The 10,158-nt window shown below is 49.2% G+C and overlaps 1 protein-coding gene across 1 annotated transcript; it reads right to left on the bottom strand.

Moving 5' to 3' along the window:
- LOC102170467 (leucine-rich repeat-containing protein 28) lies at positions 4,954-6,433 on the bottom strand. Its single transcript, XM_018061815.1, is given in 3 exon segments — positions 4,954-5,490; positions 5,492-5,615; positions 5,618-6,433. Coding segments are annotated over 3 exon segments (1,098 nt in total). The 5' UTR covers positions 6,267-6,433; the 3' UTR covers positions 4,954-5,165.

Genomic DNA, 10,158 nt, shown 5'->3' with positions numbered 1-10,158 from the left:
TACACCTCAGAATCTGGGGGATAACAGATATTTGTATTCTTGTAATGTTGACTTGTTGTTACTACTTACAATGTTTAAGATCTTGAATAGGATGCAAAATCTGATCAAGTTTTGCATTTCTCTGAAATGAATCCCCATTCTTCTAGAAGCCTTTTTTTCCCCCTTAAAGATTAACTTCTTGGGATCGAGTCCAGCTTTAGAACTGCCAAAAACTGTGTTCTCCTTGGCCTCTTGCTTTCACAGTAGTGTGTCAGGTGCCAGCGTGGAGGAAACCTTTGGCTTGAACTTGCGTTGCCATATAAAGCAGAATAGCATCCTGTATTTAGTGCTGTCTGAAAAAAGTTCCAGATCCCATCAGGAAGGCCATGGCAAATAATCCCATTTCAGAATACGGGCACGCGTCGGAGACATGGTGGGTTTGGATTCAGATCACTGAAACACAGCAGTAAAGTGAGTCACGTGAATGCTTTGGTTTCCTGGCACACACAGCAGTTCGCTTACACTGTACTGTAGTCTGTTAGGTGTGCAACAGCGTTGCATCTGAGAAGGCAATATACATACCTTCATTTTAAAGTAATTCTTAGCTCAAACATGCTAACCATCATCTGGGCCTTCAGAGAGTCATCATCTTTGCTCAGTGTTGGTGACTGCTGATTGATCAGGGTGGTGGCTGCTGAAGGCTGGGGTTCTTGTGGCAATTTCTTAAAATGAGACAGCAGTGAAGTTTGCTGTGTGGATTGACTTGTGAACAGTTTCTTTGTAGCATGCACTGCTGTCTGATAGCATTTGACCCACAATAGAACTTTGAAAAATTGGAGTCATTTGTCTCAAACCTGCTTTATCGACTAAGTTGATGTTGTAGTCTAAACCCTTTGTTGTCATTTCAGCAGTCTTAACATCTTTTTAGGAGTAGATTCCATCTCACGAAACCACTTCCGTGTCCTTCCATAAGGAGCAGCTCCTCCTTCATTCAAGTTTGATCATGAAGTTGCAGCAATTCAGCCACATCTTCAGGCTCCACTCCTAGGTAGATCTCTTGCTGTTCTCCCCACATCTGCAGTTACTTCCTCTGCTGAACCCTTGAACTCTTCTGGGTCATTCATGAGGGCTGGAATCACCTTCCAGACTCCTGTGTATATTGATATCTTGAGCTTTTCCTAAGAATCACAGATGCTTTTAATGGCATCTAGAATGGTGACTCCTTTCCAGAAGGTTTCAATCCACTTTACCCAGATCCATCAGAGGAATCACTCACTACCTATGGCAGTTGGAGCCTTACTTTCTTGAAGAAGACTTAAAAAGTCAAAATGACACTTGGATCCATGGGCTACAGAATGGCTGCTGTGTTGCTGCTGCTGCTAAGTCGCTTCAGTCATGTCCGACTGTGTTACCCCATAGACGAGAGCCCACCAGGCTCCGCCGTCCCTGGGATTCTCCAGGCAAGAACACTGGAGTGGGTTGCCATTTCCTTCTCCAATGGATGAAAGTGAAAAGTGAAAGTGAAGTCGTTCAGTTGTGTCTGACTCTTTGCGGACCCCATGGACTGCAGCCTACCAGGCTCCTCCATCCATGGGATTTTCTAGGCAAGAGTACTGGAGTGGGGTGCCATTGCCTTCTCCAGGATGCTGTGTTAGCAGGTGTGAAAACCATTAATCTCATTTTCCGTCTGCATCAGAGCTGTTGGGTGACTAGATGCATTGTCATTGAGCAGCAGTCTTTTGAAAAGAATCTTTCTGAGCCTCAGGTTACAACAGTGGGATTAAAAATACTCAGTAAACTGTGTCAACAGATGTGCTGTCATCCAGGCTTTGTTCTGTTTATAGCGCACAGGCAGAGTAGACTTAGCATCATTCTTCAGAGCCTGGGATTTTCGAAATGAGCACTGGCTTCAACTTAAAATCACTGTAATATTAGGTATTAGCCCCTAACAAGAGGGTTAGTTTGTCCTTTGAAGCTTTGAAACCGGTCATTGACTTCTCAATCCTAAAGGAGATCAAACCTGAATATTCACTGGAAGGACTGATGCTGAAGCTGAGGCTCCAGAACTTTGGCCACCTGATGCAAAGAACTGATTCACTGGAAAAGACCCTGATGCTGGAAAAGATTGAGGGCAGGAGGAGAAGAGAGGGTAGCAGAGGATGAGATGGTTAGATTATATCACCAACTCAATGGGCATGAATTTGAGCAAACTCCAGGAGACCGTGAAGGACAGGGGAGCCTGGCATGCTGCAGTCTATGGGGTTGCAAACAACTGGACATGACTTAGCAACTGAACAACAGCAACAACAAGTCAACTTCTCTCTATTTATGAAAGTCCTAGATGGCATCTCCTCCGATTAGAAGGCTTCATCACCTACATTGAGCATCTGTTGTTCACTGCAGCTGCCTTCATACGTGATCTGAGCTGGAATTCTGGAGAACTCACTGCAGCTTCTTCATCAGCACTTGCTGCTTCAGCTGTCCCTTCCGTGCTCTGGAGGCAGCTTCTTTCCTTCAGCCTCATGAACCATCTCTGCTGCTTGACACTTCAACAGTTTCCTCACCTCTCAGCCTTCGCAGGATTGGGGAGAGTAGGGGCCTTGCTCTGCATTAGGCTTTGGCTTCACAGAATGTGGCTGGCCTGATCTTCTACCCAGACTGCTCACACTTTCTCCGTATCAGCAGTGAGGCTGTTTCGTCTTCTCATCAATGTGTGTCCTGAAGCAGTGCTTTCAATTTCATGCAGGAACTTTTCCTTTGCATTCACAGCTCGGGTAACTTAAATACAGCAGGCCTCTGGCTCTGCTTTCGGCGTCTCTTTCTAAGCCTGATCGTATCCAGGTTTTGATTTAAAATGAGACGTGAGACTTTTCCTTTCTCTTGAACACTTAGAGCCTGTTGCAAGGTTATTAATTTCAATATTACGTCTCAGGGAATACAGGGGCCCAAGGAGAGAGAGAGAGAGGTCAGTGGAACAGTAAGAACACAGTTTATCCATTAAGTTCGCTGTCATAGGGCTGTGGTTTGTGGTGCCCCGAAACAATTAATGATAGTAAGATCACTGATCACAGATCACCGTAACAAATATAACAACAGTAGAAAAGTTTGAAATATTGTGAAACTTACCAACATGTAACACAAAGTGAGCAAATGCTATTTGGAAAAGGGTGTCGAGAGACTTGCTCAACACGGGTGCCAGAGACCTGCAATCTTTTGGAAAATACAGTGTCTGCAGAGCGTGATGAAAGGGGATCTGCCTGTGCTCGTGAAGCTCTATGGGCAAGGCTTCTGCCCAGCACAGCCACAGGGGTTGGGGAGTCTGCCCCAGCTGCAAGGCAGGACATGCAGGCGAGCTTGCCAAGACCCCTGGGTGCACCCTGCGCGCTGAGGGTCTCGTGACATGTTTAGAGTGGACCTGGCTGTCACCCACCAGCTTCCCTTCTCCGCTACGCTGACCTCACTTCTGAAGAGGTGGTCGTTCCTCAGATGTTGTAAAAAACTAACCTTCCTGTTGCCTCAGGTCTTCCGGCAGCAGCAGTGTGGGTGGGTCCAGCGGGCCGCTCTCTAGCTCTACGGTCGTGGGCAGGTCACCTCTTGTGTCTCATCAGAAAAAGGAGAGTGATGGCGCCTCTTGCAGGGAGGTTGTGAAGACAGGGGCTGGCACGTGTGCTCTCAGCAGAATGTGTTTGGGCTGCAGTCCTGGAGCCTGCTGTTTCCTGGGCCGACCCCCAAGGCAAAGGACCACGTGTGTGTGTGTGGTTGTGTCTCCTGCTTTGGGATGTGGGTTCTTTACCACTGGTGCCACCTAGGAAGCAGAGGACTACTTAGTCCTTTGCTAAGAAAGATCTATTAATAAGTGCTTATTCATAGTAGACACTCAGCATTTATTGAATGAATGAGTGAATAAAAGCATTTGTTCTCAGAAATGACAGCAGCTTACATTTCTTTAACCCTTTGTTTACATTCTTGTTTCCAGCCCTGGATGCAGCAGGGTGACGTGGTCTGCATTTTAAGGGTGGGGAACCAAGGCCTGGACCAGAAGTGACTGCCTGTGGCCTCCCACGGCTGGGTCAGGGGGTGTGGGCCTGTCCTGGAGATGAGGAGCAGAGAAGCCATGTTCCTCCTCTTCCTGCCATGCTGCCCAGCCTCACTCCTGCTCCCGCCCCAGACTTAATGCATTTTTCTTCTTACTACAGTGACTGTGCGTTCACAGTAGAAAATCAAAAAAGACTAGAAGAGACTCCCATTCTACTATCCCCCTGTTCACAAAGACAGGTGGAAAGCTGTGACATCGTCAGGGTCCCCTGAGACCTTTGGTGTCCTGGATACTGAGATGCAAAGGAGTGGGAAACACGGAAGGCCTACATTTGAGGGGTAAAAGGCATAATTACAAGTAAAACATTAGAAAATTTATGGAGATTCCCAGGCTCAAGCCCTGAGAGTTCAAATTCACTGAGATTCTGGACCCAAAAGTCAGTGTTTAGCTGGTGATTCAGGTCATACTTTTAAAAAAGCCGTAGTCTCTGACCAAAACCCATACATTATTATGAAGAATTTGAGACCTTCAGAACTGAAGTGACCACCCCAGTACACACACACAGCCAGTGCCAGAACACTTGGACCACCAGGCCAACACTGGGAAGTTGGTAATCCTGCAGGTCAGCAGCTCCAGCATCTTGATTCTGTAGGATTCGCCCTGGCAAGACTCAGGTCTCCTAGGTGAACTCCGTTTCAGCAAGAAGCTCTTTGATTTTTTTTTTCTTTTTAAAAATACTTTGTGCCCAGAATGCATGTGTGTGCTGTAAACATCTGAGCAATGGGAAGCAAGCAGGTTGATGCCTAGCTCATAGCTTCTGAGCCATCTCACAGCCCTGGACTGAGGACGGCAGGGCAAGAACAACATCCCACAATTTCTCTGCTTCCCAAGGTGTCTTAAACCTAGGAGGACCTATTGATTATTATTATTTTTTTTTTAATTTGGGGGAGGATATATTCCAACTTGGGGGAAGGCATTTCAGTTCTGAAGCTCGATTGTGACGTTTCCAGAGTCCTGTAGTCTCCGAGTGTGGCAGGGCGCAAGGGCTGCTGGGCTGGCTGGACTCTCCACCCCTTTGGCCGCACCGTGTGCGATATGCAGGCAACTGCAGTGTCAAGCTGGCACCACTCCTGAGGCTCTTGAGTGTTTATCAACTCAGTAGGTCAAAAGTCTGCAGACACTGGGTGGAGCAGCAGTAAGCCACAAAACTCACAGTTGTCCTCCCCTGGTGCAGCCCTGCCATTGGCGTCTCTCTCAAGGGAAAGAGCTTGGGGTAGACAATCATAAACATGGGCTCGCTGCACCGGTGACAGCGCCCCAAGGGGCAGTGCAGCAGCGCCAGGAGACTTCTGGGTAACGAGACTGGAGACAGAAAGTCCAGATCTTTTAGAGAAGCGTGGTGGGTATGATGCAGAGTCCTCATGGCCAGCTCCTGCAGAGGCAGGACATGACCCTTCTCTGTCCCTACGGCCTTCCTCAGCAGGGAGGAAAACGGTTAGTTGCCCGGATGAAAAGGAAAGCAGCTTCACCTCAGAAACTTGAATGGGAGCACCACAGCCACTGCACCCGATGACTTTGTTGTACAGAAAGGGTGGCAAGCTTTCAGATGGATGTTGTTATCCACGTGCACATATTGAAGTCCTCGAGATCGACCTAAATCAAGTGGCAAAAATGCCAGACGGTTTCCAGCCATGGAGAGCTCATTGAGGCTGGGCAGCTGGCAGAGGTGGCGCGGCACACAGCATAGACGATTTCGGTCCACAGTGAGGTACTGCAGAGAAAGGCACAGGTGAAGCCTCTCGGGTAAAGTTAGCAAACGATTGGTAGAAATGTCTAGTGTCTGCAGCTCCTTCAAATCGCCAACCTCTGGAGGTAGGAATTGCAGCTGGTTATTAGCTAATCGAAGATGACGTAAAGCTCTCAGACGACCAATTTCTGGGCAAACGATTTCTAAGGCATTGTCACTAAGATCCAAACATTGTAGTTTTACAAGGGACCCAACGGCTTCCGGAACCACAACTATGTTATTTGAGTGAAGATACAGTTCCACAAGGTTTGGAAGCTTCTGAGCAAGGTTTTCTGGCAAGGTTGTACGGGAGTTCCTTTTCATGTAGAGTCTCTCCAAGTACTGTAGTCCCTCATCTTTCAGTAACTCCAATGGGAAATGCTGCAGATTCCTGTAATTTAAGAACAAATTCTTGTGCTTTTCCAGCCTTGCCACAGAGATCGTCTTACAAAGTTCGGATGCCATGGCTGAACATAATCCATCAGGCACGCTGCAGTACTACATCTTGTCAAAACTGGTCCATTTCTCTGCCGGCGGAGCCAGCACTCCCGAGCTGAGGGGCGCCGGACTGCTAGCCCGGGCTCGGCAGGCGGGGCCCCTATTGATTATTTTTAAGTTGTACCTTGAACCCGTCAGTACTTCCCACACTCAGGAGGTGGCTCTGTAGCAAGAGCCCTCCATGCAGCTGCCTCCTATGTCCCCAGGGCCCTGACCTAGTCCCCATGTGTGTAGGGCCTGCCTCCAGAGACCTGTTGTAAAGTCAGAGGTATGAACTGAAAAAAGCAGAGTCATCTGAAGTCTCCCCATCTGCTGAATATTCTTTCCTCCAAGTGTTGGGATTCCTTATTTTTGGATTCTGAAGTCTTATATTTAAATTTGCTGAAAGAAATGTGATTGATATTTTCTGGATTATGAAATCATTTCCAGAACCATTAAGTTCACCCTTTTATAATCACATCCAATGTTCTCTGTGTTCCCATTTCAGACATACTTGGCAAGAGGTTTTTGGTTTTTGTTATTTTTTAATAAAACTTATTGAAGACTAACATATAGACCAAAAAGCAGACAAATCACAAATATGTAACTCAGTGATTTTTCACCAAGTGGTCAAGATGGGCAGGTTCAGGTTCTTGTAACCACCACCAAGCTCCAGCACCCAGGAGCCCCTCACGCCTAAACCCAGGGTAACTCTGCCCCTGGTTTTTGGACTTCGTATGATTGAAGGTGTGCAGCGTGTGTCCTAGCTGTCTGTGGGATTCGTTCACGTGTGCAGCAATGTTTCACGCATTTTCCTTGCTGTGTGTCGTTTCACTGTATCATTGAACCCCAGTCTCTCCATTTTTCTGTAGATGGATATTTGGGGTTCTTCCAGACTCAGGCTCACAGCAGATCTTGCTGCAGTAAGTGTCCTTGTATGTGCCCTTTCGTGCACGTGTGTACATGTTTCAGGATCGTGTGTCGAAGTTGGGATGTGCATGTTCAGCTTCTTAGGGGGCGTTGCTAGTGGAACAGCTGCCCTCACTTCCGCTATGTCTTTAACAGCTCTGTGTTGTCGGTCCTCTCAGTGGTAGGTATTTGATGGTGTGTAGGGGCTTCCTTGGCGGTTCAGACAGTGAAGAAGCTGCCTGCAATACAGGAGACACGGGTTTGATCCCTAGGTCCGGAAGATCCCCTGGAGAAGGCAATGCTACCCACTTCAGTATCTTGCCTGGAAAATTAAACGGAGAGAGGAGCCTGGTGGGCTACAGTCCACGGTGTCACAATGAGTTGGACACAACTGAGCAACTAACACTTTTCACTTTCAGCGGTATATCATGGATTCTTGGTTTGAATATGAAAAGCAAAATAATAAGCTTTCCAGAAGATAGACGGAAGATATTCACATGTCCTCAGGCAGAGATTTTTAAACAGGACACATAAGGAAGCGATCAGTTATACTATATTAAAATCAGGAACTTCTGTTCAATAAGAAAAAAAGCACAGCTGTGAAAAGATCACAGCACCAGAGAAGATGTTTATAATATGACCACCCAACAAAGACTTTGGTATATCTATCCAAATATATTTTAAAAATTAGGCGAAAACAAAACAAAAATTTAGGCCAATTTTTGAAAAATGACAACCCAACTGATCAGGTGTTTCCCCAAAGAAGATATCCAAGTGGCCAGTAAATGTTGAAAACATGCTCAACTAACGTCATCAAAGGAGAAGCAAATTGAAAACAGGAGAGTGTTCTCAAGGGAGGAAAATGTGAAGAAGCAGAATCCCTTCCCAGCCTCGCCTAGCTCACTGTCCCCGCCCTCCCAGAATGGTCTCACGTGACATGACGGCATCCGGCACCCAAAGCAGCAGCTGGGCTGGGGTATTCTTGCGACTCAGCTCTCACACTCTGAGGAGCTCAGCTGTGCCTCTCTCCCCGCCCGCTTAGGACGTGACCCTCGACGAGACTTCTAAGGAAGATGACCATCTATCGACTGTCCTGTCACCTGCTGCCTCTAAGGCTCTGGCTTCCCACTTCGTCCAGCCCCGCAGCTCAGAGCTAGTCCTTCCAGAATCGCATTGTTCTGTTAATCACCCCTAATGTCTGGAATTTACTCAGCAGGCCTCTGAGGAGCTCAAAGCCATTTGCTGATCCTGCTGGTAAAATGGCTGTCCCTCGGCAGCCAAGCTCTCTGCTAAATTACTTCTAGGGAAGGAAGCCGTTCTCAAAACTCTAGGAGACTCGGGGTGCCTTAACAAGCAGGCCCTGTCCCCGCCGGAGCCCCAGGAGGAAAGCACAGCTCCTCCGGGAATTACGAGATCATCCAGGAGGGACAGCGGTCTCCGTAATTATGGGAGTGGTTACCCAGGTGGGCTGACAAACCTGCAGACACAGTCCCACGCCAGGGAGCACTCACATGTGAGGAGAGGGAAACTGAGGCAGGCCAGGACCTGGCGAGGGGAGCAGACTGGCAGCAGAGAAGAGGGAAGTGCATTTTGGTTGGGGAACTGGAGGAGCAAAGCAGATGGGGAGAAACCTGGGATGCAGAGGAACTGAAGTCTTTCTCCATTTTTGGCAAGGGGTCCCCCGGTGTTCTTCCCAATATGTCTACCAAGCCTTTGAGACCAGCCCTGTGTGGGCATGGCCTCAGACACCCTGTGGACCCTGCTGCTTTGCTGGGCCTACAGGAAGATGGGGGCTCAGAGCTGCCTCTGCACCTGGCAGCCTCTAACCCAGCTGACCCCTAGTCCTTCCCTCACGCAGCCCTCTGGACGCTGTGTGGGGAGCAGAAGGCAGCAGCCTGCGGGCCCTGGCCACAGGCCCTTCAGTGCAGGTGCACAGACACAGGAGGAGCTTAGTTCCTAGGGAGGGCGGCCCCTCTAAGGAAATGCGGGAGGTGGGAGGCAGAGCAGGGCGGGGTAGCCAGGACACGGTGGCAGGGGTTGACCAGCCCCCCAGAGTGTGAGCAGGTCAGGACAGCTGTCCCTGGCCAATACCACCCCGTGGCTCGGCTATTCCCTACAATTCCCTCCCCCGTCCTTGCGGGTCCAGAGATTGGGTGGTGATCAGAGACTGGCAGTAGGTGCGGGAACCCTCAGCCTGGGGGCCTGGGTCACAGCTGATTCATCTCGTCCTTTCCATTCATGCCTCTCGTGTACCTGAGTATCCAGACCAGGCTGTGAGCCCCCTGTCCAGTATCAAGAAGGTGTGGGTGCTGTCTGTACAGGCTCCACAGGGAGCCATGTTCAGAAAGAGGAGGAACAGGGCCTCCCTGGTGGCTCGCTAGTGAAGAATCTGCCTGCCAGTGGGGGAGTATGGTTGGATCCCTGGGCTAGGAAGATCCCACATGTTGCAGAGCAGCAAAGCCTGGGCACCACAACCACTGAGCCTGTGCTCTAGAGCCTGGGAACCACAACTACAGGGCCCACGTGCTGGAACTGCTGAAGCCCACACGCCCCAGAGCCTGTGCTCGGCAACGGGAGAAGCCACAGCAGTGAGAAGCTCGGGCACCGCAACTAGAGAAAGACCCACACGGCAGCAAAGACCCTGCACAGCCAGAACTAAATAAACAAAGTTTTTAAAAAAAGAATGAGGAAGAATATTCCAGTGAATCGTGGAAAGGGAGGTGTTCCTCTGTGCACACAGGTCAGTCTCCTCTGTGCCAGTGAGCAAGGGACCCCTGTGATCAGTGAGAACAGGGATGTGAATGCCCACGCCCACCCACTGCCCACCCTGCCTAGTTCTCCTGTGAAAGGCCTCTGATGAGGCTAGCTTCCTGAGCCACCTGGGAGCACCTGTCAGACCCCCAGAAACAGACACTGCCGGGAGAGACCTGGAGCCACGCATCTCTGACCTGCTCCTCTAGCAGAGCCTGTC

This window comes from Capra hircus, chromosome 18, assembly GCF_001704415.2.
Source record: "Capra hircus breed San Clemente chromosome 18, ASM170441v1, whole genome shotgun sequence".
NCBI lineage: Eukaryota > Metazoa > Chordata > Mammalia > Artiodactyla > Bovidae > Capra > Capra hircus.
The sequence above is the reverse complement of the archived record's forward strand: the minus strand, read 5'-3'. Positions and strand labels throughout refer to the sequence as shown.